The sequence below is a fragment of the Melopsittacus undulatus genome, chromosome 21 (assembly GCF_012275295.1).
Source record: "Melopsittacus undulatus isolate bMelUnd1 chromosome 21, bMelUnd1.mat.Z, whole genome shotgun sequence".
NCBI lineage: Eukaryota > Metazoa > Chordata > Aves > Psittaciformes > Psittaculidae > Melopsittacus > Melopsittacus undulatus.
The window spans coordinates 1365033-1383959 of NC_047547.1; the positions used below are offsets into that span (position 1 = coordinate 1365033).

General features: G+C 63.7%; 1 protein-coding gene across 1 annotated transcript; it reads left to right on the top strand.

Moving 5' to 3' along the window:
- Window positions 1–1780: 1780 nt before the first annotated feature.
- ITGA5 (integrin subunit alpha 5) lies at window positions 1781–17975 on the top strand. The gene is given in 34 exon segments (XM_034071551.1): window positions 1781–1974; window positions 2779–2906; window positions 3327–3433; window positions 4017–4143; window positions 4266–4327; window positions 4615–4660; window positions 5261–5386; window positions 5827–5871; window positions 5957–6000; window positions 6431–6487; window positions 6870–6922; window positions 7544–7755; window positions 8418–8609; window positions 9126–9171; window positions 9264–9368; window positions 9790–9845; window positions 9939–10003; window positions 10005–10091; window positions 10589–10726; window positions 11311–11378; window positions 11955–12019; window positions 12022–12081; window positions 12084–12105; window positions 12646–12671; window positions 12674–12738; window positions 12824–12903; window positions 13341–13421; window positions 13716–13821; window positions 14138–14290; window positions 14654–14755; window positions 15686–15799; window positions 16336–16428; window positions 16983–17105; window positions 17406–17975. Coding segments are annotated over 34 exon segments (3090 nt in total). The 5' UTR covers window positions 1781–1822; the 3' UTR covers window positions 17490–17975.
- The last annotated feature ends 952 nt before the right edge of the window (window positions 17976–18927 follow it).

The window sequence follows — 18927 nt, forward strand, 5'->3', positions numbered from 1 at the left end:
AAGGGGGGGGGGGGGAAGGAGGGTGCCCCCCCCCCCCCCCCCCCCGGTGCTGGCTCCATTCCCGGTTTCCCAACGCCTGGAGCCGCCAGCGCCTTTTTGGGAAGCAAAGGGAATCGCGGCCATCCCCGGGCATGGGGCCAGAGCAGGGGCCCCCCCCCCCATAGGAAACTGAGGCACCCCAAGGGTGCCCCCCCCCCCATTCGTGTCAATGGGGGGGTCCACAGCATCCATAGGGGGGCCCATCCATAGGGGGGTCCCTTCTATGGGGGTGCCCCCTTTATGGGTTGTGCCCCCCCCCGCCCCAGACGGGTGACGTGGCCTCACCATCAGACAGGGCTATAATGGGGCTGTGAGTCAGGAGCGGCCCCCCCCCCCCTTGGGATACAGGGACATTCCCTGGCATCCGGCCTATGGGGTGGAAAGGTGTTGGGGGGGCCATAGGGCTGACATCCATGGGGGGGGCATGGGGATGGGATCTATGGGGGGGTTCATGGGGGTGTCCATGGGGATGGAACCCATGGGGGGGGGTTCATGGTGGGGATGGGATCTATAGGGGGGGTCCATGGGGGGGTACATGGGGTTGCATGGGGGGGGGTCACAGGGACACCACCCATGGGGTGAGGGTGGCCCCGGTTCAGACCATCCAGGTCAATGGCGGGGGGGGTAGGGGGGGAACTGAAGCAGGAGTGGGACAGGGAACATAGGAATGGGACATGGGATATAGGGATAAGAGATATAGAATATGGGATATAGGGATATGGGATGTGGGGTACGGGATATAGGCATATGGGATATAGGATATGGGATATCGAATGTAAGGATATGGGATGTGAGATATGGGATATAGGGATGAGCCTGAGCAAGGGGACCGGGCCAGGACACGCATGTGCGGGGGGGGGGAGGAGGCAGGAAGGGCTCCGGCGCCGGACATTGCCCCCCCCCCCGGGGGATGGAACCATCCCCATTGATCCCATTGTCCCACAGGGAGCCCATAGGGACCCCCCTCCGGGATCAGCTCCGGCTCCAGCCCCGTTTCCTTCCAGGAAGCAGGAGCCGGATCCGGTCCCTCCGTGTCCCGTTCCCCCCCCCCCCCCCCATCCCATCCCTGCTGCTGCCCCCGTTCCTTGTCCCGGTATTCCCGGTGTGTCCCCCCCCCATTGCCCCTGCTGTGTGCCAGTGTTCCCGTTGTCCCAGGTGTTCCGGTGTCCCTGTCCCCCGCATCCCGGTGTCCCCATCCCAGTGTCCTGGTGACCCCGTTCCCGTTGTTCCTGCGTGTCCCATTGCCCCGTTTCCGGTGCCCCCGTTCCCGGTATCCCGGTATCCCTGTGCCCCCATCCCATTACCCTTGTTCTCATTGCCCCCATCCCGGTGCCCCCATCCCATTGCCCCCATCCCGGTGTCCCTGTTTCCGGTGCCCCCGTTCCCAGTATCGGGGTACCCCTGTGCCCCCATCCCATTGGCCTCATCCCATTGCCCCGTTCCCGTTGCCCCCATCCCGGTGCTCCCGTTCCCGGTATCCCGGTACCCTCGGGGTATCCCATTGCCCCATTCCCATTGCCCCCATCCCGGTGTCCCTGTTTCCGGTGCTCCCGTTCCCGGTATCCCGGTACCCTCGGGGTATCCCATTGCCCCCATCCCACTGCCCCATTCCCTCAGCCCCCGGTCCCCATTGCAGTGCTTTGGGGGGGGGGGGGGGGGGGGCAGGGGTCGGGTCGTGGCTCCTCCCCCCGATGAGGTCACACCGGGGGCGGGGTCCCCGTTCCCCCCCCCCGCAGTTTCCGCGGGCGTCGGGAGCGGCCCCGTGCGCGCTCCCGCTCCCGCCATGGCCGCGGCCGCGCTCCCGGTGCTGCTCCCGGTGCTGCTGGGAGCGAGCGGAGCCTTGAACCTGGAGGCGGCGGCACCGGAGGAGCTGCGGGGGCAGCGCGGGGACATGTTCGGGTTCGCGCTCGAGTTCTACAGACCCGGGGGGGGCAGGTACCGGACACGGGAACAACGGGAACGGGAGAGACGGGAACGGGAAACGGGACCGGACGGGAACCGGGGAGCGACGGGAACGGGACCGGACGGGAACGGGACAACGGGGGAACAACGGGAACGGGACCGGACGGGAACCGGGGAAACAACGGGAACGGGACGGGGGAACAAGGGGAACGGGACAACGGGAACGGGAGAACAACGGGAACGGACTGGACGGGACCGGGAACGGGATCGGGGGAACAACTGGAACGGGATGGGACGGGGCCGGGAAACCGGGAAACGGGAGCGGGAACCGGGAATGGGAACCGGGAACGGGACGGTAGAACAACGGGAACGGGACGGGGGAAACGGGAACGGGGAAACAACGGGAAAGGGGAACGGGAAACGGGGGAACAACGAGAACGAGGCAAACGGGAACCGGAACGAACGGGAACGGGACGGGGGAAACGGGAACGGGGCGGGGTAACGGAAACTGGGAACTTGAGCCGGGAATGGGGGCCGGGGTTAACGGGAGCCGGACCGGGATAACGGGACCGGGATAACGGGACCGGGGGTAACGGGTTCGGGATAACGGGATCGGGGATAATGGGACCGGGATAACGGGACCGGGGGTAACGGGACCGGGATAACGGGATCGGGGATAACGGGACCGGGATAACGGGACCGGGGGTAACGGGATCGGGGGTAACGGGACCGGGATAACGGGATCGGGGATAACGGGACCGGGATAACGGGACCGGGATAACGGGACCGGGGGTAACGGGATCGGGGGTTCCGGTAACCGGACCCCCCCATGCTCAGTGTGAGCATCCTGGTGGGAGCCCCCAAGGCCAACACGAGTCAGCCCAACGTGACCCAGGGGGGGGCCGTTTACCACTGCCCGTGGCCCCCCCGCACCGGCTGCACCCCCATTGACTTCGACCACATCGGTAACGGGGGGGGGGACATGGCCCCGTCAGCCACGGGTCCCGTTAATGCCAATGGGCCCCAATAACCCCCGTGTTCCCCATTACCCCCCCCCCATGGTCCCCATTAACCCCAATGGTCCCCATTCCCCCCATGATCCCTGTTAACCCCATTAGGCCCCAATAAGCCCCCATAGACCCCATTACCCCCCCAATAGACCCCATTATCCCCCATGGTCCCCATTATCCCCCCCGGCCCCCATTACCCCCATGGTCCCCTCCATAACCCCCCCTCCCCACTCCCCCCTCCCCCCCCACGTCCTTGGCCAGGGTTAATGATAAACACGGGGGGGGGGGTGGGGGGAGGGGTCGGTGGGTGCCGGGGGGGGGAGGGGGGGGCACCCATGGGTGCTGCGGGCCCCCCCTCACCCCTCCCCCCCCCAGGGACCCGCACCCATGACCTGGGGGGTAACGGCAGCTCCGGACCCCTGGAGTTCAAATCCCTGCAGTGGTTTGGGGCCACCGTGAGGGCTCACAACGGATCCATCCTGGTGCGGCCGTGGGGGGCGCTATGGGGCCGCTATGGGGCTGGGGGGAGATGGGAATATGGGGGCTATGGGGGAGATGGGGAGATGGGGCTATGTGGTTATGGGGTTGTGGGGATATGGGGGCTATGGGGATATGGGAATATGGGGGCTATGGGGAGATGGGGGCTATGGGGCTGTGGGGATATGGGGCTATAGGGAGATAGGGGCTATGAGGATATGGGGGATATGGGGAGATGGGGATATGGGTATATGGGGCTATGTGGTTATGGGGGATATGGGGCTGTGGGGCTATAGAGGCTATGGGACTGTGGGTGCTATGGGGCTATGGAGCAGGGGGCAATGGGAGGCATGGGGGAAAATGGGGGTGCTGGGATGATGGGGCATGGGGGGGAATGGGGAGTTATTGGGGATTATGGGGTACGGGGGGGCTGTGGGGCACTATGGGCGAGAATGGGGGGCAATGGGGACATGGGGGTCAATGGGGAGATATTGGGGGCTATGGGGCAGGTGGGCACTGGGGCCATGGGGGGGACATTGGGGTCAGAGGGTGCATGTGGGGCACAGCTCCCCCCGTGACCCCCCCCAGGCCTGTGCCCCCCTGTACAGCTGGAGCCCCCCCAAGGAGGAGGGGGGGGGCCGGGAGCCTGTGGGCTCCTGCTTCCTGTCCATCGGCAACTTCTCCAAGTTCGTGGAGTACGCGCCCTGCCGCTCAGGTGTGACCCATAGGGACCCATAGAGACCCATAGAGACCCCATAGGGACCCCATAGACCCCATAGAGCCCCATAGCTCCTCTCACCTCCCAGCACCCCCTCACTCTCCCCTTTCTCCCCACAGACCTGAACTCAGCGGCCGGGCAGGGCTATTGCCAGGGGGGCTTCAGCGCTGAGTTCACCCAGGTGGGGCCGGGGGGGGCAATGGGGGGGGGCAATGGGGTGGGGGACAATGGGGGGAGCTTTGTGTTCATGGGGGTCACAGGGGCCATAAGGGGCTATGGGGGTTGTTATGGGGATGGGGGGGGGTATGAAGGTGGGGGGGGTGTTCATGGGAGGGTCTGTGGGGGGGTTCATGGGGGGGGGGGTCCATGGGGGGTCCATGGGAGGGTCCATGGGGAGCTCTATGGGGGGTCCATGGGGTCTGTGTGGGTCTGGGCCCCCCAGGCTCAGCCCCCCCCATGTCCCTGCAGACAGGACGGGTGCTGCTGGGGGGGCCTGGAAGCTTCTTCTGGCAAGGTGAGAAATGGACCCGGCAGCTCCACGGACACCTCTGCCCCCCCTATCCCCATCCCATCCCATCCCCATCCCATCCCGTCCCCATCCCCATCCCATCCCATCCCCATCCCCATCCCATCCCCATCCCCATCCCCATCCTGTCCCCATCCCATCCCATCCCATCCCCATCCCCATCCCATCCCATCCCCATCCCCATCCCATCCCCATCCCGTCCCCATCCCATCCCATCCCATTCCCATCCCATCCCCATCCCATCCCCATCCCATCCCCATCCCATCCCCATCCCATCCCCATCCCATCCCATCCCATTCCCATCCCATCCCCATCCCCATCCCATCCCCATCCCCATCCCCATCCCCATCCCCATCCCATCCCCATCCCATCCCCATCCCCATCCCCATCCCATCCCATCCCCATCCCCATCCCATCCCCATCCCCATCCCATCCTATCCCATCCCATCCCCATCCCATCCCCATCCCATCCCCATCCCCATCCCCATCCCCATCCCCATCCCCATCCCCATCCCCATCCCATCCCCATCCCCATCCCCATCCCATCCCCATCCCAATCCCATTCCCACCCCATTCCCTCTGCCCCAGGTCAGGTGATCTCGGCCACCCAGGAGCAGATCTCAGGCTCCTCCTACCCCGGGTACCTCATCCAGGAGGTTCTGGGGCAGCTGCAGACCCGGCAGGCGGCTCCTACCCACGATGACAGCTACATGGGTGCATGGGCTATGGGGGCTATGGGGGTTATGGGGGGCGCTATGGGGCTGTGGGGATATGGGGGTTATGGGTCTATGGGGACTATGGGTGCATGGGCTATGTGGTGCTATGGGCTGTGGGGGATATGGGGCCATAGGGGGGCTATGGGGGTTATGGGGATATGTGGGCTATGGGGCTATGGGGGCTATGGGGCTATGGGGCTGTGGGGATATGGGGGTTATGGGGGCCATGGTGGGGCTATGGGGGCTCTGGATCTATGTGGCTATGGGGGGGCTATGGGGCTATGAGATCCTATGGGTCTATGGGGGATATGGGGGCTATGGGGGGGCCATGCGGCTATGGGAGGCTATGGGGCTATTGGGGGGCTGTGGGGGGCCATGGGTCTATGGGGGGCTATGGGGCAGGGTGTCTGCAGTGCCCCACTGACCCCCCCCCCCCAGGTTACTCAGTGGCAGTCGGTGAGTTCAGTGGGGACACGATCCAAGGTGGGTACCAATGGGGGGGTGGGGGGGTCACCCTGTGCCCCCCAACCCGGACCCCCCCTCACGGGGTCCCTTTGCCCCCCTGCAGACTTCGTGGCAGGGGTCCCCAAGGGCAACCTCACCTACGGCTACGTAAGGATGGGGCTGGGGGGCTATGGGGCTATGGGGGTTATGGGGGAATATGGGGCTATGGGGGTTATGGGAGGCTATGGGGATTATGGGGCTACGGGGGAATATGGGGCTATGAGGTTATGGGGGGCTATGGGGCCATGGGGGTTATGGGAGGCTATGGGGATTATGGGGGCTATGGGGGTTATGGGGCTATGGGGGACTATGAGGGCTATGGGGAAATATGGGGGCTATGGAGCTGTGGGCCTAAGGGGGACTATGGGGTTTATGTGGGCTATGGGAGCTATGGGGGGGATATGGGGCAATGGGGGTTATGGGTCTATGGGGGGGTGTGGGGGAGCTGTGGGGCTATGAGGGTTATGGGTCTATGGAGAGGCTATGGGGGGGCTTTGGTCTCCATGTGTGGCACAGAGGGACCCCTGCCCCCCCCCAGGTCACCATCCTCAATGGCACCAACATGAGGTCCCTGTACAACTTCTCGGGGGAGCAGGTGGGTGCTGGGGGGGGCACCCATTGGGTGCTGGGGTTGGGAACACCCATTGGGTGCTGGGGGGGGGTTAGCACCCATTGGATGCTGGGGGGGGAGCACCCATTGGATGCTGGGGGGGAGCACCCATTGGGTGCTGGGGGGGGGCATCCATTGGGTGCTGGGGGGGGTTAGCACCCATTGGGTGCTGGGGGGGGGGAGCACCCATTGGATGCTGGGGGGGGGGCATCCATTGGATGCTGGGGGGGGGAAGCACCCATTGGGTGCTGGGGGGGGGCACCCATTGGATGCTGGGGGGGGAGCACCCATTGGATGCTGGGGGGGGGCATCCATTGGGTGCCAGGGGGGGAGGGACCCCTACAGATGCTGGGTGCCCCCCCCACAGATGGCAGCGTACTTCGGCTATGCTGTGGCGGTCACGGATGTGAACAATGATGGGTGCGTGTCCATGGCAACACCATTGCCCCCATTCACCCCCATTGACCCCATATCCCCCCCCATTGACCCTCATTGACCCCATGGTTGCTCCCATTGACCCCATATCCACCCCCATATCCCCCCCCCATGTCCCCCCTATTGCCCCCATTCACCACCATTGCCCCCAGTGACCCCATGATTGCCCCCATATCCCCCCCATTGATGCCATGGTTGCCCCCATGTCCCCGCATTACCCCCATATCCCCATCCATTGACCCCCATTGTCCCCATATCCCCCCCCATTGACCCCATGGTTGCCCCCATGTCCCCCCCTATTGCTTCCATTCACCCCCATTGCCCCCATATCCCCCCCATTGACCCCATGGTTGCCCCCATGTTCCCCCCTATTGCCCCTATATCCCCCCCATTGCCCCCATATCCCCCTCCATTGACCCCCATTGCCCCCATGGTAGCCCCCATGTCCCCTCCTATTGCCCCCATATCCCCCCCCATTTACCCCATATCCCCCCCCACCCCCCCATGGTTCACTCCTCTCCCCCTTTCCCCCTCCCCTTGGGCGCTCCCACTCTGCCCTGCCCGGGGGGGGGTAGGTGTGCTCCGTGCGCTGACCCTCCCGCGCAGGCGCAGTGACCTGCTGGTGGGGGCGCCGCTGTTCATGTCCCGCTCGGGCGGGGGGCGCGCGCAGGAGGTGGGGCGCGTGTACGTGTACGTGCAGCGGGGGGGGGGCGCCATGGCCGCCGCCCCCTCACAGACCCTCACCGGGGAGCACGAGTTCGGCCGCTTCGGAAGCGCCATTGCTGCCCTGGGGGACCTGGACCTGGACGGGTTCAATGGTGCGGAGAGGGGGGGGGAATGGGGGTGAGGGGGGGTCCCGGTGTTTGGGTGTCCCCCCCCCCGCTGATGGCAATGGTGCGGACCGGGGGAGGGGGCACGGACACAGTGGGGGGCAATGGGGGTGAGGGGGTGTCCCGGTGTGTGTGTCCCCCTCTGGACGGGTTCAATGGTGCACGGGGGGGGGAAATGGGGGTGAGGGGGGGGGGGGGGTCCCGGTGTCCTCACCCCCCCCCCGTTGATGGTAATGGTGCGGACCAGGGGAGGGGGTATGGACACAGTGGGGGGCAATGGGGGTGAAGGGGGGCTCAGTGGGGCTGAGGGGGGGCCCAATGGGGCTCAATGGGGCTGAGGAGGGGCTCAATGGGGGTGAAGGGGGGTCACCGGGGGTGAAGGGGGGTCTCAATGGGGCTGAGGGGGGGCTCAATGGGGGTGAGGGGGGGCCCAATGGGGCTCAATGGGGCTGAGGAGGGGCTCAATGGGGGTGAAGGGGGGGTCACCGGGGGTGAGGGGGGGCTCAATGGGGATGAGGGGGGGTCTCAATGGGGGCTCAATGGGTCTCAATGGAGGTGAGGGGGGTTCAGTGGGGCTGAGGGGGGGGCTCAATGGGGCTCACCGGGGTGAGGTGCTCCCGGTGCCCCCCCCGCTGACCGCCATGGTTCAGACGTGGCTGTGGGGGCTCCGCTGGGCGCCGAGGGCCGGCGCGGCCTGGTCCATGTGTACCGCGGGGGGGAGCGCGGGCTGAGCGCGCGGCCCTGCCAGGTGCTGCGCGGCCGCTGGAGCCCCCCCCCCCAACCGGACTTCTTTGGAGCCGCCCTGCGGGGGGGGCACGACCTGGACGGCAACGGGCACCCGGGTGAGGGGGGGGCGGCCCCGGAGCATCCCTATGGGTCTTGAGCATCCCAGGGCATCCCAAGCATCCCAATGCATCCTGAGCATCCTAGAGCATCCCAATGCATCCCAATGCATTCTAAGCATCCCAGTGCATCCCAAGCATCCTAGAGCATCCCAGCTTATCCCAATGTATCCCAATGGATCCTAATGCACCCCAGGGCATCCCAATAGATCCAGATGGATCCCAGTGCATCCCAATGCATCCCAGGGCATCCCAGCTATCCATTCCCTCGCATCCATCCCATCAAGGCACATCTGTTCCATCACATCCATCATCCACATCCATCCCACCCTATCCCATCATGTCCCATCCATCATCCATCCCATCCTATGGGTGCTCCATAGTCAGGGACACCCAGATCCATCCCATCCTGTCCATTCCCATTTCATCCACCCCATCCCATTGTATCCATCCCATCCATCCCATCCTATTCCATTGCTCCCACCCCCTGACCCCTCTCTCCCCTGTCCCCCCCAGACCTCCTGGTTGGCGCCTTCGGGGTGGACACGGTCGTGGTGTTCAGGTGGGTGCTGGGGGGGCTGTGGGGCTCCCCCCCCATACCCTGACCCCCAATTGACCCTCCTATACCCTGACCCCCCCATGACCCCCCCCCAGGGCCCGCCCCATTGTCCACGCCAGTGCCATGCTCAGCATTGCCCCCACTATGGTGAACCCTGAGGAGCGTGGCTGCGTCCTGGAGAGCGGTGGTCATGTGGCCTGGTGAGGGGGGGGCATGGGGGGGGCAGGGGGTAGTGGGGAGTGTGGGGGTAATGAGGGGGTGGGGTTAATGGGGGGAGTGGGGGTAATGGGCAGGGGGATAATGGGGGGACATGAGAACAATGGGGGGCAGTGGGATGGGGGATGCTCTAAGGGATACCCAAGGGATACAGGGATGGGGGATGCTGGGGGGGGTCCAATGAGGGTCCTTGCAGGGCTCAATAAGGGGGTGCAAGGGGACACGGGATTGGGAGCATCCCAATGGACACCGGGGGGTGTCTGTGGGGGGTGTCTATGGGGGTGTCCATGGGGGGTGTCTATGGGAGGTGTCTGTGGGGGTGTCTGTGGGGAACCCCCCCTGTGTTGATGCTAATGGGGGGGCAGTGATGGGTGCAGGGGGTCCCATGGGTGCCCCCCCCTTTAGCATCAACATCAGCTTCTGCCTCAACGCCTCCGGGCTGCACCTCCCTGCCTCCATTGGTGAGTAATGGGGGGGGGTTGGGGTGGGGGGGGGCACCCAATGGGGAACCCCCCCCCCGTTCCTGACATGGTTCCTCCCCCCCCCCCCCCCAGCGTTCTCCGTGGAGCTCAGCGTGGACACGGCCAAGGGGGGGGGCTCCCGGCGGGCGCTGCTGCTGCCGGGGGGGGGTCCCCACACGCAGCCTCCCCCTGCCCGTGCCCAACGGTGGTGGAGCCCGATGCCAGAGCGTGGCTGCGTTCCTGAGGGTATGGGGGACACATGGGAAACATAGGGGCACATAGGGATCACATAGGGAACCCTTATAGGGATCATAGCGAGCACCATAGGGAACCCAATAGGGGTCATAGAGAAACCCATGGGAACCCCATAGGGAACCTCCATAGGGACTCCTGCAGGGATCATAGGAACCTCAGAGACAACGCCATAGAGACCATAGGAACCCCCATAGTGTTCCCCCATGGACCCCCCTCATGGTCCCCATCACCCATTGAACCCTCCCATAGACCCCATCACCCATAGACCCCCCTCATTGTTCCCATCACCCATAGATCCCCCCATGGACCCCCCTCATGGTCCCCATCACCCATGGACCCCCTGTGGTCCCCATCACCCATGCACCCCCCCATGGTCCCCATCACCCATAGATCCCCCATCACCCATAGACCCCATCACCCATGGACCCCCACATAGAACCCATCACCCATGAACCCCCCATGGTCCCCATCACCCCTGTGCCCCCCAGAACGAGTCGGAATTCCGGGACAAGCTCTCTCCCATTGCTGTGGGGCTCAGCTTTGCCCTGGACCCACGGGCACCCCCTGATGCCCGTGGGCTGCACCCAGTGCTGGCAGCACAGACACACACCCACCTGGAGGCAAAGGTACCCCTGGCACCCTATGGCACCCCATGGTACCCCCTGCTATCCCCTGGTACCCTGTGGCACCCCATCCATGACACCCAGTGTCACCCCATATCCTATATCCCCATACCCCATATCCGATACCCTATATCCCATACCCTGTATCCCATATCCCGTATCCCATATCTCATATCCTGTATCAAATACCCTGTATCCCATACCTTGTATCCCATACCCTCTATCTCATACCCCATATCCCATACCCCGCATCCCATACCCCATATCCCGTATCCCATATCCTGTATCCCGTATCCCATATCCTGTATCCCGTATCCCATATCTCCCATCCAATACCCCATATCCCATATCCCATATCCTGTATTCCATACTTTCCATCTCATATCCCATATTCTGTATCCCATATCTCCCATCCCATACCCCATATCCTGTATCACATATCCCGTATCCTGTATCCCATACCCCATATCCCGTATCCCATATCCCGTATCCTGTATCCCATACCTCCCATCCCATATCCCATACCCCATATCCCGTATCCCATATCCCGTATCCCATACCCTCCATCCCATACCCGTATCCCACAGGCTCACATCCAGCTGGACTGTGGTGAGGACAATGTGTGTGTGCCCGACCTGCAGCTGGAGGCCTTTGCGTAAGGGGGGGTACCGGTGTGTGTGGGGGTGTCCATGGTGACCATGTGTTACCATGGTGACTGTGGTGCTGCCGTCATGGTGATGGTGCTGTTGCCACAGTGATGGTGCTGGTACCATGGTGATCCTGGTGCTGTTGCCATGGTGACACTGGTGTTCCCATGGTGATGGTGTTGTTCCTATGGTCATGGTGCTGGTGCCATGGTGATGATGCTGTTGCCATAGTGACACTGGTCCTATGGTAATTATGCTGTTGCCATGGTGACACTGGTCTCACGGTGATGGTGCTGTTGCCATGGTGATACTTGTCCCATGGTGATGATGGTGTTGCCATGGTGACACTCGTCCCATGGTGATGATGGTGTTGCCATGGTGACACTGATTTCATGGTGATGATGGTGTTGCCATGGTGACACTGATCCCATGGTGATGATGGTGTTGCCATGGTGACACTGATTTCATGGTGATGATGGTGTTGCCATGGTGACACTGGTCCCATGGTGATGATGCTGTTGCCATGGTGACACTGGTCCCACGGTGACGATGCTGTTGCCATGGTGACCCCGATGTCCCCACAGAGACCGCCGTGCCGTGTACCTGGGGGACCGGAACAGCCTGAACCTCACATTCCATGCCCGGAACCAGGGCGAGGGGGGGGCCTACGAGGCCGAGCTCCACGTGCGGCCCCCCCCGCACGCCCAGTACACGGGGGTGCTGCACCCACATGGGGTGAGCCCATGGGTGCAGGGTGGGTGCCCCCCAAGTAGGGGATGGGAGCATGGGGGCGGGGGGAAAATGGGGTTGCCCTACAGGTATGAGGTGGGGGAGGATGGGGGGGTCAAGGGGGTGCCCATGGGTGGGAGATGGGTGCCCCATGGGTGGGTGCCCCCAGCTATGGGATCAGTGCCCATTGATGGGTGCTTATTGGTGAGTGCTCATTGGTGGGTGCCCATAGATGGGTGCCCCATAGAAGGGTGCCCATTGTTGGGTGCTCATTGCTGGGTGCTTATTGGTGGGTGCCCATTGTTGGGTGCTCCATAGATGGGTGCCCATGGATGGGTGCTCATTGATGGGTGCTCCCCATTGGGTGCTCATAGATTGGTGCTCATAGATGGGTGCTTCCCATTAGGTTCCCATTGGTGGGTGCCCATGGATGGGTGCTCCCCATTGGGTGCTCATTGATGGGTGCTCCCCATTGGGTACCCATGGATGGGTGTTTCCCATTGAGTGCTCCCCATTGGGTGCCCTCACCCCCCTCTCCCCCCCCAGAACTTCTCTGCCCTCAGCTGTGAGCTGGGGGGGGGCAACGGCTCCGATTCCCTCATCTGTGACCTGGGCAACCCCATGAAGGCCGGGGCCAGTGTGAGTGGGGGGGGCATGGGAGGGGGTGGGGCTTGGGGGGTGGGGGCGGGGCCGTTGTGACCCCTCCCCCCCCTGCACCCCACAGATCTGGGGGGGGCTGCGCTTCACCATCCCCCACCTGAATGACAGCAGCAAAAGCATCCGCTTCGAGCTGCAGATCCGCAGGTGGGGGGGCACCCATGGGGGGGATGGGGGTGCTATGGGGTCTATGGGGTGCTATGGGGTATATGGGATGCTATGGGGTTTATGGGATGCTATGGGGTGTTATGGGGTGTATGGGATTCTATGGGATGCTATGGGGTTTATGGGATGCTATGGGGTTTATGGGGTGTATGGGATGCTATGAGATGTATGGGATGCTATGGGGTGTATGGGATGCTATTGGGTGCACAGGCACCCATGGGGGTGACACCCATTGGGGTGGGGGCACCCAGGGGTGGGGGCACCCACAGGGGGTCATGGGGAGCACCCAGGGGTGGGGGTGTCCAGCCTGGTTCATCCCATCCTGGGACCTTGGGGGGGGTCCCCAGTGCCCCCCCCCATATATGGTGGGGTCCCATGGGTGGGGGGGGTCCCCATCCATGCCCCCCTTGTGCCTGCAGCAAGAACGCCAACAACTCCCAGAGCGCGGTGCTGTGGGTGCCACTGGAGGTGCGGGCGGCCACACGGATCTCAGCCTTTGGGTGAGGGCACCCATGGGTGCTATGGGGCCTATGGGGGGCTATGGGGGCCTGCGGGGTGCTGTGGGGGGCTGTGGTGCACTGCTGGTGGTATGGGTGCTTGGGAGGGGCTGTGGGGTGCTATGGGATGCTGTGGGGTGTATGGGATGTATGGGATGCTCTGGATGCCTTGGATTGCTATGGGGATGCTGTGGGTGATGCTATGGGGCATCTATGGGGATGCTGTGTGTTGCTATGGGGATGCTATGGGTTACTATGGGGATCTATGGGGTGCTGACCCCCCCATGCCCCCCGCAGGGTCTCCCGTCCTGACGTTGTCACCATCCCCGAGGGGGGGTGGCCTCCGGAGCGCCCCCCCCAGCGCCTGCAGGACCTGGGGCCGCCCGTGGAGCACGTCTATGAGGTGGGGGGGGCAGCACTGGGTGCCCCCATCCCTGTGCTATGGGTGCCCCTGTCCCTGTGCCATGGGTGCCATGTGCCATGGGTGCTCTATGCCATGGGTACCATGGGTGCTCCATGCCATGGGTGCTATGGGTGCTCTATGCCATGGGTGCCATGGGTGCTCCATGCCATGGGTGCTATGGGTGCTCTATGCCATGGGTACCATGGGTGCTCCATGCCATGGGTGCCATGGGTGCTCTATGCCATGGGTGCTATGGGTGCTCTATGCCATGGGTGCCATGGGTGCTCCATGCCATGGGTGCTATGGGTGCCCGCAGGTGGTCAACGAGGGCCCCAGCGCCATCAGCCTGGGCTCCCTGGAGCTCCGCTGCCCCCTGCGCTACCGGGGGCTGCCCCTGCTCTACATCATCGGGCACTCGGGGCCCCCCAACTGCTCCAGCAGCCACCCCATGGACAGCCTGGGCCTGGCGGTGGGCATGGGGCAATGGGGATGGGGGGGGGCAGTGGGAGGCATTGGGAGCACTGGGTGGCATTGGGTGGCATTGGGGTTATTGGGTATCATTGGGTGGTATTGGGTGTCAATGGGTGTCAATGGGTGTCGTTGGGTGTCATTGGGTGTCATTTGGGATATTGGGTGTCATTGGGTGTTGTTGGGTGTCATTGGGGATACTGGGTGTCAATGGGTGTTGTTGGGTGTCATTGAGTGTCATTGGGTGTCACTGGGGGCACTGGGCGTCAGTGGGGCATTGGGTGTCACTGGGTGTTGTTGGGTGTCATTGGGTGTCAATGGGAGGTGCCCACTGACAGGGGTGTCCCCATGTCCACCCCCCCAGGAGCAGGAGCAGGGCTCAGACCCTCACGTGCTGCAGCGCCGGGACACGGGGGGCAATGGGGACATGGGCAGGAGGGACCCCCCCGTGCTGCCCCACACCCTGGTCAGTGCCATTGCCCCCCCATTGTCCCCCCGTGACCCACATTGTTCTGCCCATTGTCCCCCCGATGTCCCCCATTGCCCCCCCATTTGTCCCCCCTCATTGTCCCCCCCATTGTTATCCCCATTGTTACCCCCATTGTCCTCCATTGAACCCTCCCATTGCCCCCTCATTATCCCTTACTGTTCCCCTGCATTATCCTCCCCATTGTCCCCACATTGTCCCCCACTGTTCCCCCCATTGCCTCCCCATTGAACCCCCCCATTGAAGCCCCCCATTGCCCCCATTGCCCCCACTGCCCCCATTGCCCCATTACCCCCATTGCCCCCATTGCCCCATTGCCCCCATTGCCCCCATTGCCCCCACTGCCCCCACTGCCCCCATTGCCCCCATTGCCCCCATTACCCCCATTACCCCATTGTCCCCATTACCCCATTGCCCCCATTGCCCCCATTGCCCCATTGCCCCCATTGCCCCCATTGCCCCATTGCTCCCATTGCCCCCATTGCCCCCATTGCCCCCATTGCCCCCATTGCCCCATTGCCCCCATTGCCCCCATTGCCCCCATTGCCCCATTGCCCCATTGCCCCCATTGCCCCCATTGCCCCATTACCCCCATTGCCCCCATTGCCCCATTACCCCCCATTGCCCCCATTGCCCCATTGCCCCCATTGCCCCCATTGCCCCCATTGCCCCATTGCTCCCATTGCCCCATTACCCCCATTGCCCCCATTGCCCCATTGCCCCCATTGCTCCCATTGCCCCCATTGCCCCATTGTCCCCATTGCCCCATTACCCCCATTGCCCCATTGCCCCATTGCTCCCATTGCCCCATTGCCCCATTACCCCCATTGCCCCCATTGCCCCATTGTCCCCCCATTGCCCCCATTGCCCCCCTGCCGCTGTCCATGGTACCGGTGCTGTCTGCCCCAGGGCTGCCCCGAGGCCGAGTGCTTCCGGCTGAGCTGCCCCATGGGGGCGCTGGAGCGGCAGCAACGCGTGAGCCTCAGCCTGCGCATGCGCCTGCGCGGAGCCCCCCCGCGGCAGGTGAGGGAACTGCACCCCCCCCAGCACCTCCTATGGGGACCCGGGACCCCCATTGGGGACCCCCCTTGAGACCCTCGGGGACCCCTTGGGGTGCTCTGGGATGTCCATGGGTGCCCCATTGGTGTCTGTGGGAGCCCCATTGGTGTTCATGGGTGCCCTGTGGGTGCTGGCGGGTGCCCCATTGGTTTCTATGGGTGCTGTGGGTGTTGGTGGGTGCCCCATTGGAGCCCATGGGTGCCCCATTGGTGTCTATGGGTGCCCTGTGGGTGTCAGTGGGTGCCCCATTGGAGCCCATGGGTGCTGTGGATGCCCTGTGGGTGTCGGTGGGTGCCCCATTGGTGTCTATGGGTGCCCTGTGGGTGTTGGTGGGTGCCCCATTGGTGTCTATGGGTGCCCTGTGGGTGTCGGTGGGTGCCCCATTGGTGTCTATGGGTGCCCTGTGGGTATTGGTGGGTGCCCTATTGGTGTCTATGGGTGCCCTGTGGGTGTTGGTGGGTGCCCCATTGGCACCCATGGGTGCTGACGTGGGTGCTCAGCGGGCACAGGCGCTGCGCTGCGAGGCCGAGTACCGGGTGCTGCGGCTGCCGTACCGGATCCAGCCCCAGAGCTACCCCAGCCAGCGCCTGCAGGTGACACCGGGGGGGGACCAGGGGCAATGGGTGCGGGGGGGGCACAGGGCATGGGGCTGGAGGTGCAGGAGGTGACCCTATGGGTGGTGCTGGGGTGATGCTATTGGTGATGCTATGGGTACCACTATGGGGGATGCTGTGGGTGATGTTATGGGTGATGCTATTGGTGACACTATGGGTACCACTATGGGGGATGCTATGGGTGACACTATGAGTACCACTATGGGTGATGCTATGGAGGATGCTGTGGGTGATGCTGGGACTGATGCTGTGGTGATGCTGTTGGTGACACTATGGGTACTGCTATGGGTGACGCTGTGTGTGATGCTGGGGGTGACACTATGGGTGATCCTATGGGGGGTGTTATGGGTGACGCTGCGGGTGATCCTATGGGAGATGCTTATGGGTGCTGCTGTGGGTGATGCTATTGGTGACGCTATGGGTACTGGTATGGGTGCCGCTGTGGGTACCACTATGGGTGCTGCTGTGGGTGTTGCTATTGGTGACACTATGGGTGCCACTGTGGGTGACGCCGGGTGCACCCCTGGGTGCAGGTGGTGACAGGGCTGCAGTGGGTGCGTGCTGAGGGCTCAGCTGCGGTGCCGCTCTGGGTGGTGGTGGTGTCAGTGCTCCTGGGGCTGCTGCTCCTTGCCCTGCTCTGCTATGGCCTCTACAAGGTGTGTGTGGGGCCGTGGGGGGGTACAGGGGATATTGGGGTCTATGGGTGGGGGCATAAAGGTGATGGAGGGGGAGCTTTATGGGGATGGACAGACCCGGGGGGGGCGCAAGGACTATGGGGAGAGCACAAGGGATATTGGGGTCCATGATGGGGGGGAGCTTTATGGGGATGGGGGGGGCACAAGGACCATGGGGGGGGCATAAGGGATACTGGGGTCTATGGGGGGGGAGCTTTATGGGGATGGGGGGACCATGGGGGGGGCAGAGGGGCCATGGGTGACCCCGTGCCCCCCCCCCAGCTGGGGTTCTTCAAGCGCTCCGGTCCCTATGGCACAGCCATGGAGAAGGCACAGCTGAAGCCACAGGCAGCCTCCGAGGCCTGAGGGGGCCCCGGTACCCCCGGAGCACACACACGGGGGGGGGCAGTGGGGTCACCCCAGTGCGGGGTCACCCAGTCCTGGTGCCGGCACCCTCGCGCTGTGTCACCCTATAGGGGGGTCACCCATTGGTGGGGTCAACCGGTTGTGGTGTCAGCCCAGCATGGTGTCACCTGGTTGAGGGGTCACCCTATAGGGGGGTCACCCAATAGTGGTGTCACCCCATTGCAGTGTCACCCTATAGGGGGGTCACCCACTGGTGGTGTCAACCGGTTGTGGTGTCACCCCATTGCAGTGTCACCCAATAGCGCTGTCACCCCCCTCATGGTGTCACCCCACTGCAATGTCACCCAGTGGTGCTGTCACCCTCTCACAGTGTCACGGTTGCAGTGTCACCCCCATTGCAGTGTTACTCCCCTTGTGGTGTCACCCTATGCCGGTGTCACCCATTGTGACGTCACCCATCGTGACGTCACCCATCGTGACGTCACCCATCACGGTGTCACCCACCATGCGCTGCACTGCCCGTGCCCCCCCCCCGTGGGCACCTCACTTTGCACTGACCCCGCACCCACATATGGGGGTACGGGGGGGGGGGACACACACACAACACACATGACACATCACATGACACACACATGCCCCCCCCACCCCCACCCTGGGGTGTCCCCTCGTGCCCACGGGGGGGGGGGTTTGCACTACAGGGGGGGGATGGGGGGGTGGGGGGGGAGGGGTCGGCTTCGGGGTGTATTTAATGTGGGGGGGCGGCTCAGGCCCCCCCAATAAAGGTGTCTGACCCAAAGCTGTGCTCTGGGGGGGGGGGGGGGGAGCACACACGTGTTCATGCGTGTCCATGCGTGTCGGGCCGGGTCAGGTGACACAATTACACCCTCATTAGCAGCCGGGAGGCGGCAGCATCAATTATTCATCCCCCCCCTTCCCCCCCCCCCTCCCAAGGGCTGTGGGGGGGGGAATGGTGGAAGCAGCACCTATAGGGGCCCAGGGCACCCATGGAGACCCCATTGATACCCCAGGGCACCCATAGGGACCCCATTGATACCCCATAGAGACCTCATTGACACCCCAGGGCACCCATAGGGACCCCATTGACACCCCATAGAGACCTCATTGACACCCCAGAGCACCCATAGATAACCCCTGTAGTACACATAGAGCACCCATAGGCACCCCATAGACACCCTATAGCACCCATACATAACCCCTACAGTACACACAGAGCCCCCATAGACACCCCATAGCCCCCACAGACACCCCAGACCACCCATAGATAACCCCTATAGTATACATAGAGCCCCCATAGCACCCATAGGCACCACATAGCACCCATAGATAACCCCTATAGCACACATAGAGCACCCATAGACACCCCATAGCACCCACAGCCCCACCCCCGATCCCCGCCGTCACGTGACACGCGAGGGGG